The following is a 17,980-nucleotide window of genomic DNA, read 5'->3' on the forward strand; positions in this document are numbered from 1 at the left end:
CTGTGGGACACGATCTAATTAAATTACAGCTGATGATGACACATGTCAAAACAACAGTGGATTATACTGCAGCACGTGAGAGGACACTGGAGATATTACAACAAACCTGTGAGGAGGAGTTTCTGCTTTATGTCTGTGCAGCACTTTTTAAACATGTGCGCAATAAATAAATAATGGATATTATTACATTATTAACTGGGTAATATCATAACTAGGACAACATCATTCACTATAGGATTATGTGAACATCATAATCAGGCCAAATTAAAAATGGATAATCATTGTGAGTCAATGCAAGTCACCACTGATCTCATTAGTTACACTGTGATATTAGAGAGAGTCGTTTTTCTCAATGGATTTGTATATTTTCATTTGCAGCGTATAATAACCTTCACTGTCTGAGCCGATGAGCTGTTGGAGGGGTGGGCTTTTAAAAAATGCCTCAGTCATCATGTTTAATGCAGCGGTGGGCGGAAACACACAAACCCGAGGGGCCCGATAGCGCCACCAAGTGGTTTTTGACCTTGTTGATGAACTAAAAGGAGTCAGACTTCACAAAAACTACGGAGTCTCTGACATGAGTGGAGTGCGTCTTCGCCTCAGCGGGATAATTACGTTTTTTAACAAGCTGTGAAACTTTCTCCGGATTATAACTTTGTCCTTTTTTGTTGGGCTCTGGGATCTGATCCAACCTGCGGAGAAAACTTTTCCAGAAGTGTCATCTTTGCGTTTCTAACATGCGCCTCAGCCGCTTTGTTGCTGTGTTCACTTTGTGCTTCACAGGTGAGTTCGTGACTTTAAACAGTAAAGGCAGGAAATAGCCAATCGAAGCATTTCTTAAGTTATGCGTCCGGACTATTTAGTTTCAGTCAGGCAATTGCCTCCAAAGTGTCTTTTAATTAATTCTAAATCTTCACTAAAAAGTTGTAAAAAAAAAAATAATAATAATAATAATAATAAAGAAGTGTGCAATATTACTTCTATGTCACTCAAACATCCAAATCCCGTCCTTGCAGTTGGGAAATACCTTCATCTCAGCAGTAATAACAGTTATATTAGATACAGATGTGCTGAATGTTTGAGGCAACGGGGTGAATGCAAATGGAGCCCACTCCTCCCTGCAGGAATGAAGAGCCTCCACGACATCTCCTCACATCTGGCCGGGATCCAGTCAAACTGATTAGAAAAGAAGGTGCAGTTGAGCTGCCTTCCCCTTCAGGTGCTCCTCTGCTTGCTGACCAGTCAGTTAAATTACAGCTGGGCTGCAATCACTGCCTGTTAATTAGTGAGGAGGCTCCCTCTGGGACCAAGTGCGCTAAAGCCTTCATCTCATCCTGCGGGATAATCAGAGATCCAGGCAGGAGCGCCCATGAGCTCAGGTGATAATGCAGAGAGATTGAAAGGATGCGGCCCATTATCTCACCTTTGTCTTTAGAGATGTGTGAAGCCTTTTACGTGGAAACTCAGACATGTTTCACACCTTCCTCTGGTGTGACTCATCTCTGCTACAGGGTGCAGGTCTCTCTGTGGTAAAGTCAGTCCTGTGAGTGGTGCCTGATGCACAGTGTGTGTCAGTGTGTTGGTATTCTACACCCTCTGTGGTCGAGTGGCAGAAGAAGTATTCACATTGTTGAGTAAAAGTACCAGTGCAACAGTGTAAAAATACTAATCGCACAATACAAGCCCTGTATGCAATATCTGTATATTTTGTATCATCAGCTAAATGTACAACTACTTTACATGGAGTTTGGTAGTTTAGGTTCCCGTCCTAAGAGTCCATTAACACAACTGACGGAGTTGGAAAAAAGAAAGTTCTGACACAAATTTATGTTCATTTCATGGATTTTTCTCAGTTTCTTTTGCTATTTTTGTGAAACATTTGATTATTTGGCATCTTCGAGCCTTGAACAGCTAATGAAATGGAACAATGTGAGACGTTTCCCTCTGAAATAGTGGCATAAAAGTATAAAGTAGCATAAAAAGTACAATACTTGAGTAAATGCACGTGTTGCTTTTCAGCACTGCAGTACTTTTAGCTGCATGTCATTACAGATTTTAATTGCCAAATGCATGATGGTGCATGTCACCATAAGTAATGTCTGTCTCTCCTTGAGCCCTGCAGTGCAGAAAATCAGACTGATGATCTTAGCTTGTTTATTTCCTGTGTGAGTAATTCTCTGTGAGGGGGACTTGGGAAATATTAGTCTGGGGAAGTGTTACTGAGTGGAACATCTGGCTCATTACGAGAAGAACGCTGACGATAGGTTTAATCCACACATCGCTGGAACGATGTGAGGCAGCTTCCAGAGAGGGCAAGTTCGAATGTGGTGCATCATTAATATTAGAAACTGTGCTAAAGTGAACTTTATGTGATTAAAAGCAGTCAGTGCCATGAAACAGAAAGGAAGCAGTACAGGAACTGGACTCCAGACGGGGGCGGAGGTTGACACACTGGAAAGTTTGGCACTCGGTCCTAAACATGGAGCCACTTTTGGGATTTTGTAAAGGGATAATGTGACTGAACCACAACTGCAGAGAAAGGAGGATAGCAATGAAAGGAATTATTGTGCAGAAAGGCTGATTCATCGACAAGAATTCAGAATGAGAGCCATCGTAGAGTACGCAAGCCCGTCTGCTCAGTGCATGGGAGGAGTAAGAGGGACAGTCTCCAAGTGAGTAATGAAAACATGCTGTTTGTCCTAATTTGCGGTGAAGCTATTGTTGATTTGAGAGCTGCAGAGTACATTCATTTCTGTCCCTTCAAGATATCAACATATGGTAAAGCTATTTGCAAGATTTCCATGTTTTCTGATGCTGCTCTCAGGATTAAAAGGAGTTTCCATCAGCGTCACTGATTGAAAATGCAGGTGTCTGCAGTCAGGAATGTTACTGAGCTCCTGTTAAAGGAAACCTGAAGGGAAGTTAAGGGAAAGAGATTATGTGTGTGTGCGGGGGGGGGGGGGGGGGGGGGTCGTTCGCATGCCAGACTGCCTCTGTGTGACCTATATATACTGTAACAGTCCTGATGCAGGAGCTTAATGAATCCTAATGTCCAGAGAATCACGTTTGGCATCGGACATCTTTCTGTTTCCACATGTCTGACTGTCGTTTTGTTTTCTCAGCTGGCTCTGGGACCACAGTTTATGACACCCACAGTGACTTTGCAGAAGAAGACCAAACTCCTCAACTAGACCACAAAGGTAGATCTGGAAAAAGACACACTCATCAGGGCTGGGCGATATGACAGTATATACCATCAGACAGTTATGACAAGAAATACCATAAAACAGTATACAGTACTGTTGTCTACTATTGGAGATTTTGCTGTTTGTGTTATAATGTGGCAGCTATCCCTCCAACACCTCTATATTTTATGACTGCATATGAAATCAAACCTGGTTTGCACAGTAAACTCATAATATATTGTGAGAAAAACTCAGGATATGATGGCAAGTCTGAGCCTGAAGTATTTATGTGCTGCACATATTGGGCTGCCTTTGGATGTATTAGGAGTTGGAGGTGTAAATCAATCATCAGTCAATGTTATGGCGGCATTTTCATACAATTTTTGCACCAGTGTGATGAAGTCAGGTACTTTATTTGCTGGATGAGCCAACAGAATATGTATTAAATCAAGGTGAATGCAGATATTGTGATATTAGATTACTTACACCGTGACAGAGGATTTTATCAGTGTCGCCCACTTCAGTGCTCTCATATCCACTAACACACACAACATCAGAAGACACTTCAGGTACTCTGTTTTTCATCAGTGCTTCACACAGATCTGGGTTTGGTTATTCTTTAAAAGCAGACCCACACTGGTGTCATTCTCCGGGTCTGACCAATGGGGAGGTGACCTGCCACTCTCCTCGAGGCGGGGCCTACCGGAGCACACTGGGCACCCGCTGTGAGATGAGCTGCGATCGAGGATACCGACTGCTGGGGAAGAGCTCAATCAGCTGCCTTCCCAGCCGACGCTGGTCTGGGACTGCTTACTGCCGCAGTATGTGCAAATTGTGATTTTAAATTCCGATATGAGGATGTTAGAATCTATTAAAAACACAGAAATTATTCTTAATTCATAACACGTTCCTTGGTTATCATAAACACGGGCAGTGTGGATACAGCATACACCATCCTGCCAAACCTAGAGTGCCCAGCTGTTTCAGGAAGTCATTTAGCCTTTTTTAGGGAGTGAGAGCAACACATAGGCTTGGGAAGTTGGTCTTTCATTGGATTTATACTGAACAAACTGTGTCTGTGTGGTCATGTTCCTTCAGGAATGCGTTGCCATGTGCTGCCCCTCATTCCACACGGCAGATACACTTGCACTCAAGGCTTTGTGGTGGACTCCAGGTGTGACTTCACCTGCAGCCCCGGCTATCGCATCGAGGGGGAGCACTCACGCATCTGCCTGCACGGGGGGTCATGGAGCGGAGCACAGCCAGTTTGCTCGGGTGCGTTTCAAAGTGGATCCATGCAAAGGTTTAAAGTCACACGTCTTGTGCGTGATTTGTTGAACTGTCGGCTGGAGGTTTAACCCACACGGACCTGAATTCAGGCCATCTGTGCTGCGGTCTGGCTTTTCATTATTCTTTCATAAGCCAGGATCCTTATGTTTCTGCTTTCACAGTCACACAAAAACACGCGTATATCCTGCTCCTCTGGTCTTTGGACTGAATCCAGAACTGCTGTCACTGTTACAGTCAGACTACCCAAAAACAATGTTGCCTTTTTTAAACTAATTTCCTTCCTGAAAAATCTTCATTGTTGTTGTAATTTTCCAACTGTTTGTTTCAGATACTGATCCTCCAAAGATCAAATGCCCTCCCTCCAGACTCAAGGTCGCCGAGCCTGGAAAACTCACTGCTATGGTGACCTGGGACTCCCCCACTGCGACAGATACAGCTGATAAATCACTCAAGTATGTCGCTCCTTTCCTTTGCCCCCCTTTCCTGCCCACTTTACAATAAACACTTGGCCTTTACCGTGCTTGTCTCTCTGCAGTGTCATATTAGTAGGCCAGGAGCCGGGCACCGACTTTAAAGAAGGAGCGCACATCATCCGATACAAAGTGTACGATCAAGCCAGGAACAGAGCTGCCTGCAAGTTCATTGTACGTGTTGAGGGTAAGCTGCCAAACCTTCTACTTCTGACTTATTAACCTGAAGACAGCATTATAACTTACAGGACTGTATTTCTTATTTCCACTGTGTTCTCCTTCCAGTGAGGAGATGTCCAGATCTATATCCGCCTCTGCACGGCTACATCACCTGCTCCTCTGATGGGAACAACTATGGTGCAGTGTGTGAATACCACTGTGACGGAGGATATGAACTGAGGGGCATGTCCAGTCGTGTCTGCCAGTTCAGCCGCAACTGGGGCGGAAGCCCTGCTGAGTGTGTTCGTGAGTCTGCATGAAAGTGGCAATCGTGCTCATGAATTTGCATCATTTACATAACAGCATACATGTGTGCTGTAAGGGGGTGTAAATGCAGCATTGTGACTTGGTGTGTTTGCAGCAATCGAGATTAAATCAGATGTAAAGACAGTCCCCGCTCTGCTGGACCAGTTCTATGAAAAGAGGAGGCTGCTGATCATGTCTGCGCCCAACATATCCGACCCAGACTACCAACTGCAGAACATCATGATACAAGTGAGGAGACTGTTTGCTGCCACTGACTTCAGTTTCTCAGAAGGTTTATTACAAAAACAAGAACCTCAAACTCTCCCTCGTTTCAACCAGAAATCGGACTGTGGATTAGACCTGCGACATGTAACTGTGATCGAGCTCCTGGGCTCCCCGCCTCGCGAGACGGGTCGCATTAAAGAAAGTCTGCTCAGCCCTGAAGTCATCGAGGGTTTGAGGTGAGAGTGAGACACTTCGTCACTTAGTCACTCAGCAGCTTTATGGTTCATTTTGTTGAAAAATTCCATCCTGAAATGGCTTTATATAACTCCAAATCTCATTAACAGTCAGCCGTTGTTTCTCCTCACTCTATTTAAATGTCAGGAGCCTCCTAATAAAAGAGAGCCTCTGCGAGTTTGACTTTAAAAGGAAAGAAAATGCCCTAGAAAGATTAACGCGCTTAAAAATATCAACTTAATTCCAGGGTGGCAGTAATGGGATTTTGACAGAACATCAATAGTAAACATCTGGCTTTGGATCTTATGAGAATCACAAGGAGATTTTTTTAAAACTCCATTTTGCACCACACATAGACGCAAGCATGTAGGCACAAATTCACCTCAGAGCAGGCAAAGATATAGATTTTTCCACCGACTGTGCAATTTGAGTAAGGGGCACTGCTCACTTTTTCCAGACTGGAAAAGCTTTCCTTCTTCTCACCACTGACACACAAATCCCACGGCTGAGTGAGAACAGTCGACTGAGACACATTCTTTGAGTGTAGTACAAAGCACTCAAAGCACCAACTATGATCATCTCTTAAGTTGATGTGGCACGTTTGTTACCTTCAACAGATATGGAACAACATTATCATTCATTTGCAGTCATTTTTCTGGAATGAATTAAGTCCAATAATCCCTTGTCTTTTAGCTCTATGTTGGGTCACCACCAGCTCTTAGGAGAACTACCTGACTTCGAGCTGCCGAACGCTCCACTGTGTTCACCAGCTTGCTGTAAATTTTGTCCATTGCCTGTGTGCTGCTGGAGGGGAAACACACAGTGGGTTTGTCTGAGCTTTATAGCTGCCAGCTGTGTCTGTAAACTATGAGAAATTTCCAACTGGAAAACCAAAACATTAAGCTGACAGACCATAAAGCTCCACACACCAGAGTGGAAGTCCAGAGTCAGATGGTAATAAAATGTGGATTCGTCATTATGAGCAACCCCCTTCACATGACAGTCATTTCACGCATTGTTATTTTGATTACAGCCGCTTTAATAACTTATGAGGTGGTGGAGTGTTTCCTGAATAATCTACTTGCGTCTCTCCACAGACAAGTATTCAGAATCTCCAGATATTACTTCAGCATGGTGCTGCTGGATGAGCTCGGACTGGACCGAGAGCGCTTCATCACCCCGATGGCATCAGAGGAGCTGTTCTCCTACATCGATAGCTTCCTCCTGGACGAAGAAGAGCGAGAGAGGCTGGAGCTCCACAGAGACTTCTGCGACTAATTTCATAAACCTCTCTGGTTGCCACAGAGATAAACTCATCAGTAATAAGAGCACAAGATAAGGAACCAACCAGAAACCAGGTCCAGATGGACATTAGGAGAGAAGAGAGGAGACAGCTGTTCTCATGTTCAAATGTGATCGCAGTACAACACTGAAGTGCTGGCACTGTTTTCTATATATCAAAGAATCACCTGAAAAGGGGTGGAGGCCTGCAAATAGACATCACAGCTACAGAAAATATAGCAGAAGCTTGAGTAAACGCACATTAGTAAACAAAGATGCACACATTTTGAACCACATTTGGTTGGATGCATGATGTGGATTCATATTTTTGTGAAGGGGCCTGTTAGTAGATCTGACATTCAGTGGGAACTAAAACCGGCAATCACTTCCACAGCACAGGAAAACCCGAGTGGAGAGATGATTCTCTAATGCAGCTGATATTTGAGTGTAATACAGAGCTGAAACAATCCTCCACGTCTTGGGTTTAGTCAGCTTTTATTGGGTGAAGAGAATATTCAAGGCAAACTTGACGCTGAAGAATCTCTCTGACGACGAGTTAAAAATCTACATTTATATCTGAAAAGAGACATTTAAACATTTCAAATAAGGTTTTTTAAGCAACTTATCTGAATATTTTCACACGATAGTATTACAATAAAATTCAGTGGTATAGATGAAACGAAGCAAAATTCGTTGGATGCAACACCACAAATTTTGTGTAATACCAGTTTATAATGAGTTGTTTCCCACCTATCCGTGTAATTCTGTACACAATTATAAAGTGTGACACATTGTGACAACGTCGCTGTGCTAAGTGCTGTGCATGACTCAGAATTGCGATAATATATACAGCCTGATTTTAAAAACCTAAAACGACTGTGTCAGTGCTCTTAAAATAAATCCAGGGTTAAGTGTGAAGCTTTGGCACATTTTCAGCAGCTACACCAGTTTTCCACAGTCAGGGAGTGGGGCTGGGGGGGGGGGGGGTTGCAGGGGTTGCTAATGATGAACCACATGCAGGGAGGCAGGTGTGAGTAGCTGTTAAGTGTTCAGCAGGCCAATGAACTGTGTCTCTGCTTACAGCCAATCAGCTGTGTGCTGGTTCACTTCAGCAGACAAGCTTCTGGTCTGATAAGGCTGCAAAGTGAAGTTAAGCCACAATCTCATATTTGTCTCAAGCCTCCACAGCATCTCCCCATTTTCCGTCTCAGGATTTTTTCGGAGGGTCCGGGCCTGTGCTGTCCTCATTTGCCCCTGGGCTTCTCCATAGTGGAACGCAGTGGAAGAGTGCCCTCTGCCCACGAGTCGGGGTACTGCATCATCTTCTGCCACAGACTGACTTCCTCTCCAACGGAGTCCTTTTCCACTTCCTCCTTTCCTATTTTAACAGCGCCTGCAGGGGTGAAAATTACACAGTGAACGCAAAATTAGTGCAGTTTGTTCCTAACACAAGCAAATACCTTTAGCTCTGTCTTTGCACAGGGTAAAGAACATGGAAGCCTTGTGGGTGCTGCAGCAGTAATCTAAATTAAGCTCGTCTTTCTCACAAGGGCGGTTATGCTTTGACAAAACAGAAGTGTTCCAGCTAGAAAAGGGTGGATCTGGTCTTACTTTCTCTTTTTTTTTAAGATTGATTTATTTCACTCCAGTATTACGCCCACATAAAAAGGTAAAAAGGTTGTTCCCCAGCCCTGGTGGGAGATCCACACACTGGATTTCAAGTAAAGTCAAAGAATTACTAAAACAAAAACATAAAACTGAAGCAGTATAATTCAGGGCGAACCAAGGCAAAAAACAACAAACCAAAGAATCTACAGCCTCAAAAATGGCGACTGACAAAACAAAACAAAAAGACATTAATTAGACTCAACTTCCTAAGATGAAGCAAAAACAGGAGAAAGTAGCAGCTCACCCCCACAGCTTCAGTTTCATTTAGAAAATCTACATTATTCCATTTGCAGTGTGATACTCAGGTCGAGGACAAAAGGCAAAACGTGATCTCACAGAACTGCAGTTGTTGATCATACATGCAAGAAAGAAAAGGAGAAAATATGACATCATGGACAGAATCATTTTACCATTTCCAGAGCTGAGACGGACTCCTCCCAGGAATTCATTGCTCGACAAGGCCTCTCTGTCCCACACAGTCAGCTCCAGACACATCTCCTTCAGCTGCTCCAGAGCCAGCGCTTTGTACACGAATGTGTGGTCATAGTGGGGGTTCAGGTTCTTCTTCACAACTGGAGTCTTCCTCTTTGTGGTCTTCGACTTCATTGGGAACAAGTACCTGCGGAAGCACAAACGCAGTTAGTTTAAGAAGACAAATGCTCGTATGAAAGTCAGGCGGGTCAACAGATTTTCACTCACCCTTTCACAAAGCTGTCTGATGTTTCTCCTGATTTCAATGCCGTCAGATTCTTGGCCTCTTTAATTAGGATGTGCAGTTCTCCCCCTTCCTCAGTTGCAGCCTTTTTTCCTGCAGAGAAGATGATGGTCACACTTGGAAAAGTAAGACTATGTGTATCAAACACAGCCGGAGCAGTTTTCTTATCATAGTCGTACCTTTGATGTACTCAGCTGTTGCCTTTTTAGGTGTGATGTACTTCAAGGAGATCACCAGCTCTCCTTTGTACTGAGCAAAAGCTGAAGCCGGAACAGCAGACGCTACCTGTTTAAGATATTTAGGAAGCATGAGAAACCCAAACACCGACACAGTCAGCATGTTATATCCCTACTAACATGCAGCCCTCTTCACTAAGACCTGACTAATGCTGATAAAGATGTCGATGCTTGAGTGAGAAAATGAATCCCATTAACAACAGAACAACGATTAAACATCGACAGCTGTATGTACTGAGGGCTCCTTTGAATTTGACAAGGTGAAAAAATACTTGTGAAGACTGTACTAAGTACACTTTAGGCTATTTTTATCACCTTCAAGTATACTTAAGTGTACTCAAACAGTCCTTGAATACCACTTGAGTAATACTGGAGTATATTTGAAGGGTAAATAGTATTACAGTGAAAATCAGGATTCATGAAGCTTTCAAAATACACTTGCAGGACAATTGTATTATATCACCAGTGTTTAGAAATGTACTTAAATACACTTAAAATGAAGTGAAATTAAAGCAAACTTTAATTAATCTTGCTAATAGTGTATTACAAGTTCATCATAGAACGGTAAAGAAAAATAAATCCAGCGTCTCCCTCTACCTTCGCCATGAGAGCCATGCGGTCCATGCACGAGGAACTGAGGTCTCGGCAGTCTAGAGGGATCTCCACCTCTCCCAGGAAGGCGTTGCGGCTGAGGCGACCATGATGCCAGACTGATATCAACAAGGAGCGGGTTAACAGCTGAGAGCGACTGATAGAGTACTGTTGGAGGAAGATGAGGAAGAGAAGACAGGCTGGATCAAAGGCCTGTCTCAATACTGTGGTGGAGAAGTCTTATATAATTTTAATGTTGTGTTGCCAAGGGAAGTTTAAATAAATCATGAAAAAGATCAAAGCAGACCATGCATTCAGATTTCATTGGAAGCTGCATCTAAAATCTTCAATGATTACCTTCTTCCTGACCTTTAAAGAGCAAACGTACAGAGCGTTCATTTGTCACAAATTGATTCATAGGGCTAATTTCCTTTGCAGCATTTTGGTTTGTCACTGTGTTTAAAGGTGACTCAACATTGGAGCCCAGGACCAAAAATCAATATTTGACAACAGCTATTTCTAATCTGCAATGTCAATATCAATCTTAAGGTCTCTGGAGGTGTGGTCATTATTTGCAGCAGGCATGGCGTAAGGTCACTAATCAAGGAGTGTGACTGAGTCAACAGGATGAGGTTGACAGCTGTGGTACAGTCAGAGACGTGCCAGTTATCAAGCGCCACCTTCAGTGTTTCTTTGTAGACAGGGTTGATTGTGTTCCTCTTAATGCTGGTCTTCCTCTTGCTCTGGCGAGATTTGTCAGGGAGCAGATAAGACTTGACATAACTGCAACACAAAAACAGAAGGATGTGTCACGCAGCGTTTCTCCCAGGCACGGCTACCGCTAACTGCTACGAAAAATATGTGTTGACATTCAGTTTCCTGTGAAGCTCGAGTAATCACCTCTGGGATGCGATTACCGAGACTGTGTAAACATAGCAACCTCTTATCTACACTGATCAAAGCTGTGTTAACATCACTGATGGGAGTGTGTGTGCAGTAGAAAAATGTGTTGCTTTCAGGGCCACAGTTGGCTCCAAAGTTTGAGAGAAGTTGCTTCAAATATGTGCTTTCAGCGGAGCTTCATGTTACAGCAACGCTGGTTTTTGCTGCTTACGGGTTGGAGAGGTGCCGTGACGTATCGACGCAGGCCAGCCCGTGGCACTCCTTGATGAAGACGTGGAGGCTCTGGGTCTCTTTGTCATAGCTCAGAGAGAAGACGATGTCTCCGCTCACCTCCACGCTGGCGAAGTCTCCTGCTTCACTGTAAATACTCATCAGGCTGCCCAGCGTGCTCTGGAGGGACAAACATACACCTGACCTGAATAAATAACCATTAACAACTCCTGTTTGTTTCATTAATCAATACCAAATATTGACTTTTAGATAGCGTTAGGATGGACGTGCTCTATGCCACAGATCAGTTAAAAAAAGCAAAAGTAAAAGATATCAGACATAACAAATAAATACTGGAGGGCTCGCAGAAAGTGAGTCAGAGACAAAACAAATTAGCAGAGGGCAATTTCTGTCCATCTAAATCCAGAGTGACAGCGTGGCTTTTTGCTTTCTCTGAGACTTTGGTAACCACAGAAACATTTTGTTAGACTTAACACATCAGTTTTACACGTCCTAGCCTGCTGGAGGATATCCTGAGGTTACAGATGCTCGTTCAGATTATCTAACATCACTTCCGCTCTGAGACGTAATGAGCTGCTCTCCAAAGAGCTTTTAGAGGACTAATGCGAGCTCGTCAATACTCTACCTTTGAGCTAGACAGGCTGGAGGAGCTCGAAGCCATTGTCCTTTTATGAAAGTTCACCAAGCTGTCAATATCTTCCTCCTCTTCCTCCTCCTCTCCATCTTCCTGCTGCATCAACAAAAACATTTAGAGGGCTGATTGTAGACACAGTGGGGGCTTTTGTTGTCAGCCATAATGAGGAGTGTGTGATAAATAATAAACACGTCTGGCTTCCCAGAGATGTCTGTGTCACTGATACTGTGATTGGATAAATCTCTCCTAAAACAGTAAGTTTTAAAAAGGCGATTGAGGACAGGCCTTGAACCTTTGTACCCATAACTAGCCAGTACAATTACAATCTACTCACCTGTACGTCTAGGCCTGGTACAGAATGGCTCCTGTTGCCCATTGTGGCCTCTGATGTGTCGCGTTCATCTCGCAGGTCCAGTGTCGAAACATACTCCGCTGTAAAAAATAGGCTAGCAATTAAAATATATTTTTACTCGATGCTGGAAGAACAACAATAGCATTGTGCATGCCAGTGTAAAAGATGCTGACCAGCAGGCCTCGGGTCTCGTCTGATGCTCTTCTTGAAGAGTCTATCAACATCTAAATCCGGGCTCGGATTGACCGGTTTTACTTCTGGAGTCTGGAGTGACAGAAAGGAGGGGTCACATTCAGAGAGCAGAGGGCGGACTGAAGTGAGACAGAAACATGATCATGTCACTTCAATGCATCATACAGTGTGAACTTCTGTGTTGGCGCCACCAACGGCGACAAACGCCGCTTTGACTGGGATGGTCATACTGGAAACACTGGATCCTGCTCGGCTGGACTGGACTGAGCTGTTCTCTCTCCTGTGTGATGATACAAATGATTGGTTACAGCTGCAACTTAATACATTCAAATATGTACAAAATAAACTACTGTCGACACCCACATCCCCACTGGCCTGAAAGTGGCAACTGGGACATCTCAGTGAGTTTTGTCTGCCAAATGTGGGGCAAATACCAGGCACAGAACAGTACTTTAATGAAATGATTTAATGGATGCTTCAGGTCAATGATTTAGTGCCAGCCAAAAGCAAACCTGTACACATTTTTCACTAATTAAACTCTGAATCACTACTGGTGCATGATGTATGTGTTGAATTGGCATTTCCACATGTATTTTGGTTTTATAAAAGCCAAACTAGAGTTTAAAATTAGCATTAGCCATAAACTCCATGTGCAGCACATCAGTTTCACACTCTGTACTGGAGCTATGTGAAATTGCTTCGTCTGTATCAAATAAATTTGAATAAAAATCTTCCTCAGGCAGGCGGCAGTGTTACAACCAAGCCTGAAACATCACGAGCACATTATTTAACTGGAGTGCTGTCCTGTTGATGATCTGGAATTTTTTGTCCCTGCGGATTCAGCATCCATCTCCATATAATGAAGCTGATTGCACAAATTCATTCTTCTTCTTCTCTATTTTAACAGCACAATCGCAAAGTTTAAGTGTTTTTTGACAAATCTTTGTTCCAGGCCTGGCTGTCTCAACTTCAGACTAAACTAGTCCAGTTTCCTGACCAGCTGTGGGGGAGGACAGCCTCAAATGCTGCTTTGAAGTCAGTGGGTAGTGTTTGTGCCTTTTAGAATAACTACAGGTGAGTTTACCTTGGTTGTTCGGGGGTCACGCGGCCAGAGTCGGTCTCAGTTTTACAGCTTATTACACTGGCGTTTTCTGCAGACTCTGTGTCACTATGTGTCGGCTTTGACCAACTGTCCTTTGATTCAAATGATTCCCTTGAAGCAATTGATCCTGAATTCTCACTTGAATGACTGTAAAAGACAAAAGGTTGAGATACTCTTAACATGCTCACAAAATCCAAACAGGAACATTTCTAAAACTGACGTGAAGACTGGCGACGCACCCTTTGTTATTTTCTGTCAGACTTCTCTGCTTGGTCCGAGGTACAGGATTGGGAGGATCTGAGTTCACTTCAGTACTTCTCAATAGCAATTCTCCTGTTGTCTCACGCTTCTTCGCTATAACACGGAACAAAGTTAAACAACACTTAAATTCCAGTTAAACAAAATGCTATCAGGTTACTGCAGTTTTTAACCTAACTCTGATCCCACTGCTGAACTGGGACAACATTCCTGTGACTGTGGGCATTTCTTTCAGCCCGGGCTCAGAGCTGTTTACATTCCTGCTTGAACAGTCGATACCCACTTCCTCTTCCTGTACTCACAGTGAGGCTTCTTTTTCAGGGAGACTCTCACGAGGACATGTCCGGGCGTTGTGGAGAAACGGTTGACCCTTTGATCATAGAACCAGTCACCTGTCATCTTCTTTAGATCCCTAGAATCCAATATATGCACAGCAGTTACATTATTTAAATACACAATTTTCAGAGATAAATCGATGACAGTCAGGAACACGTGCTATGGCTGGTCATTGTGAGGGACTTTAAATGTAATGACAGATCCGTTCCATTACAAATCCAATACTGTCCTGTCATGTGTCATGTTGCTTGTCCCTGCAAATGCACATACAACCCTTTTTCAAATAGCCAAATGCCTTATAACAATGAGGATTTTATATATATTTTATCCTCGACAAACCCCATGAACAGACCAATACTAACAACGAATAGATTCTACTAACAAGCAGGGTGGGAGTCACAGAATAGGTCATGCTACAGTACTGTTACACTGCCCATGATAACCACGATGCAGTGATTCTGTAAGACAACCATGTACGATACATCCCAATGTCTGTGGACAGTTATAACTGAAGAAGAAAAACTACCCCTGAAGACTCTGGTGCACTGCAAAATACAGAGAGATTTAGTGGGCGGCGATAGCCTTCATCAGCATTGTATAAACTCGTTTGGCAATGACTTGAATGGAGCCCCACACTCCAGCTTTGATCTACCACTGAAAAGTCTCCAATGAATGAACTATTCACTCCAGTTTCAGTGAATGTTGCCTCAGTGTCAGGAAAAATTACCTTGATCCAGACACAATATCTGCTCAAATACAATTATTAGCATGAAAGCTAAAGGAGAGGATGAACAAAACAGTCCCTTACAACTCTTTGGCACAGACGCTGCACAGCCACGATCCTTCGGGGAGGACTGTCCGGCAGCTGCGGCACACGTGGTGATTGCACATGTTACACTGGCTGGAGAAAAGAGTCAGTCGACTCAGAGGCTCCTGGCATCTGCCACAACTGCGTTGACTGTATCTTCCACTGCCACGTTTGGCCCCTTTCCTCTTCACATCCAGCAACTCTGTCTTCAACTTCCTGAGACAAAACAAAGTTTAAAAAGTGAGAGTTGTTTGAAAAGCGCCATCAGTGGTGTTTTTTCTATTTTGATAACAGCTGACACAATTAGTTGATTAATCATTAACAGATAGAAAATGCGAAAAAATTTCAGCTTCTGTTCTGGTTCCAAATGTGAATATGTGCTGCTTTTCGTGGTCTGTGTTGATAATATTTTGGCAATAATTTTTAAGATTTCACAGACATGGAGCAGAGCAGAGACAGGGACGTTACTCAAGTCAACAACAGGGTGTATTGTTATTATACATCGGCTGCACCTTTTATTGTTTTGGGAAGGTAAAACATGTTAGATAAAGTGAGATACACTGCAGTTCATTTTCACTCGGACTGTATTTGTACAAAAAAACCTCTGTCCAGTAAAATATAGCAGTTTATTTTGAGATTTCTTTGAGTGAGGGAAGGTCCTGTAATCTGTGAGGTTTTGAGAGTTGCATAGATGTGTGTGCGTGTGTGTGTGTGTCGTTTAGTATAGTTTAGAAAGAAAGAAAATTGGAATCAGTCCATAATCGGAATCAGCAGGTCAGACTGTTAAAAAAAAAAAAAATCGGAAATTGGGATCGGCCAAGAAAACTGCAATCGGTGCATGTGTGAATGTTTTAGTATGAATCAATAATGCTTGACCTGAACAAATTAGCAATACCTTTCATACATACATTTTTAAAACTAAAAGATATAATCATTTAGTACAGTTCACAGGAGGTGCTCTCTGCTCACCGCACACGCTGGTCCTCAGCCTGTCTCAGGTCCTCGTCCCGCCGCAGCACCTCCAGGATCAGCTCCTGCTCGGACGCAGTCAGGAAGCCCAGGTTGATCATGTCCACCGCCTCCGGCATGGTGTTTAGACCACAGAACCCTTAGCGCAGGTTAACTGGCAGAGCTCAGTCACTGTTGCATGAAGAAGACCTCCTGAAAACGAAACAGAAAGCCAGGAATTCAACAAAATGGTAATAAACACTTTACGGGGTTACAGCAAACGCTTCATCAAATACTGATAAAACCTGTATTTTAAAGACAGATTTAACACCGACAGCGCCTGCAGAGATGAGCAGCACTCCTCACTACAGGAGAGCCAGTTTTTCTACAATCTTATGAAAAACAACTTCAGCAAAAAGAGGAACTTCGTGGCTTGATGCCCTGCGGTGATGAAGACACCAAGTGATCCTAAACAAATGACTTACAGAGGGCTGAGTGATGCATCTCTCCTCCTGTGGCCTCCATGCAGCGAAGCCTCAACACAGCAACTTCTTGATGGATCGTCCTGGAGCACAAATGTCGCAGCCTCGTTGCTGTATGTCAGTCAGAAAGGATGGCCTGTGGGAATCTAGATAACCGCAATGCAAACAGAGACTGACCCTCAGGCCTGTTTTTCAGCCAAACCTAACATTGGCAAAAAGAATAAATGACTAATAGGAAAAAGGATGCCAGAGGATTTGAAAATCCCACAGAAAGCCTCCGGCCGGGTGAGAGCTTGTTTTGAATCGGACGGGTAAAAGCAACATGACCTTGGCTATCATGCAGGGTTCCCACCCTCTAAGGATACAGAGAACTGGGTGGAGTTCAGCAGCTTAACCATTTGTTTAAGCCCAACATCAAGCTTGTCATCTGACTTGTTCCCATCCAAAACTTCATGCTCCATTTGAATTGCCACACAGGAATTTGCAGTGGGTGGAAAGGTGCCTGGGAAAGCTGCAATTCTAACCTGCACGCAAAGACTAACACCTTTTTTCCTCGTTGTTTGAATGCCTCGGGGCAAGCGCCTGCAACGGGAGGTCTGGTAATACCTGCAAGGCAACTTGTTCTTGTAAAATTTAACCTTCAAGGAAATGGCGCATGCGTCCGCACCAGATGACAGAGATACTGCACAAAACACCGAACAGGTGCCATGAAAGAGGGAATTCTGTCTATAAAAACTGACCGAAAAAGTTAGGAAGTTAAAAACATGGAGGCTTTGGTAAACTGCGAATGGCATTAGCAGAAGTAATTTGAAGTGAACAAACATTTGGTGAAATTCAGATTTCTGGGGCTGAAGCTGAGCCGCTGACGGCTCCATCGGTCGAACGCGGCGTTACGTCACCAACTGACAACTGAATTAACGTTAATCAACTTTTCCTTTTCTGACAAACTTTGCTTTAATGCGACGGCACAGGCGGAAGATTTGGGAAGATGATTCAGCTCTTTCACTGCGTGTACACGCGCGAAATCAGGCGGCGAACAATACAAAAACACGGCTAATTGAAGAAAAGCGCACACACCTGCTGCTCAACACGGCGGCCAGCGTCACCACGGGCGACGGCGAGACACTCCGGACAGAAAACACTACAGAAACGGTGAAAAGCAGCAGCCGAGCTAACAGCGAATTTAAGATAATTCACTTGACGTGTACCTATGAACTGGTTTACTCACTTCTCCTGTCGGCTATGGACATATTCCTGCACTGCTTCTTGCCTCCCTCTTCAAAACTGTTGACTCTGCGCTCCTCGCTAAGGGAGTCGCGAGGACCGGAAGATAAGGAAAGTTTGTGGCAGACAGACAGAGAGACAGACAGAGAC

General features: G+C 43.7%; 2 protein-coding genes across 5 annotated transcripts; one reads left to right on the forward strand and one right to left on the reverse strand.

Moving 5' to 3' along the window:
• Positions 1-526: 526 nt before the first annotated feature.
• On the forward strand, positions 527-8,068 carry srpx2 (sushi-repeat containing protein X-linked 2). 2 transcript variants are annotated; one of them, XM_076739739.1, is made up of 10 exons: positions 527-783; positions 3,123-3,200; positions 3,815-4,006; positions 4,284-4,460; positions 4,804-4,927; positions 5,011-5,132; positions 5,231-5,410; positions 5,526-5,659; positions 5,750-5,871; positions 6,967-8,068. In XM_076739739.1, exons 1-10 carry the CDS (start codon positions 738-740, stop codon positions 7,145-7,147), a joined length of 1,356 nt encoding a protein of 451 aa, XP_076595854.1. In that variant the 5' UTR covers positions 527-737; the 3' UTR covers positions 7,148-8,068. The 2 variants fall into 2 exon arrangements, with proteins under 2 accessions (XP_076595854.1, XP_076595853.1); XM_076739738.1 differs by having other exon boundaries at positions 538-783; positions 3,812-4,006.
• sytl4 (synaptotagmin-like 4) lies at positions 8,037-17,962 on the reverse strand. 3 transcript variants are annotated; one of them, XM_076739734.1, is made up of 18 exons: positions 17,835-17,962; positions 16,610-16,752; positions 16,146-16,337; positions 15,177-15,392; positions 14,335-14,444; positions 14,014-14,128; positions 13,757-13,921; positions 12,838-12,952; positions 12,654-12,744; positions 12,463-12,560; positions 12,120-12,224; positions 11,475-11,653; positions 11,041-11,143; positions 10,367-10,528; positions 9,713-9,818; positions 9,518-9,626; positions 9,229-9,437; positions 8,037-8,543 (listed from the first exon to the last, which is right to left on the reverse strand). In XM_076739734.1, the coding sequence occupies exons 3-18, from the start codon at positions 16,262-16,264 to the stop codon at positions 8,395-8,397; spliced, it is 2,151 nt and encodes a 716-aa protein (XP_076595849.1). In that variant the 5' UTR covers positions 16,265-16,337; positions 16,610-16,752; positions 17,835-17,962; the 3' UTR covers positions 8,037-8,394. The 3 variants fall into 3 exon arrangements, with proteins under 3 accessions (XP_076595849.1, XP_076595850.1, XP_076595851.1); XM_076739735.1 differs by lacking the exon at positions 17,835-17,962 and having other exon boundaries at positions 12,120-12,221; positions 16,610-16,711; XM_076739736.1 differs by lacking the exons at positions 12,120-12,224; positions 17,835-17,962 and having other exon boundaries at positions 16,610-16,711.
• Positions 17,963-17,980: the final 18 nt, after the last annotated feature.

The sequence above is a fragment of the Chaetodon auriga genome, chromosome 9, assembly GCF_051107435.1.
Source record: "Chaetodon auriga isolate fChaAug3 chromosome 9, fChaAug3.hap1, whole genome shotgun sequence".
Lineage (NCBI taxonomy): Eukaryota > Metazoa > Chordata > Actinopteri > Chaetodontiformes > Chaetodontidae > Chaetodon > Chaetodon auriga.

Excerpts from the sequence above, each read along its gene's own strand:
- sytl4 (XM_076739734.1), bottom strand. The coding sequence starts at position 16,264 with ATGCCGGAGGCGGTGGACATGATCAACCTGGGCTTCCTGACTGCGTCC. Across the intron at positions 13,922-14,013 it reads CTGACAGAAAATAACAAAGG|TCATTCAAGTGAGAATTCAG; the intron begins GTGCGTCGCCAG and ends TGTCTTTTACAG. Across the intron at positions 12,225-12,462 it reads TACCAGGCCTAGACGTACAG|CAGGAAGATGGAGAGGAGGA; the intron begins GTGAGTAGATTG and ends TTGTTGATGCAG.
- srpx2 (XM_076739738.1), top strand. The coding sequence starts at position 738 with ATGCGCCTCAGCCGCTTTGTTGCTGTGTTCACTTTGTGCTTCACAG. Across the intron at positions 5,411-5,525 it reads AAGCCCTGCTGAGTGTGTTC|CAATCGAGATTAAATCAGAT; the intron begins GTGAGTCTGCAT and ends GTGTGTTTGCAG. Across the intron at positions 5,872-6,966 it reads GAAGTCATCGAGGGTTTGAG|ACAAGTATTCAGAATCTCCA; the intron begins GTGAGAGTGAGA and ends GTCTCTCCACAG.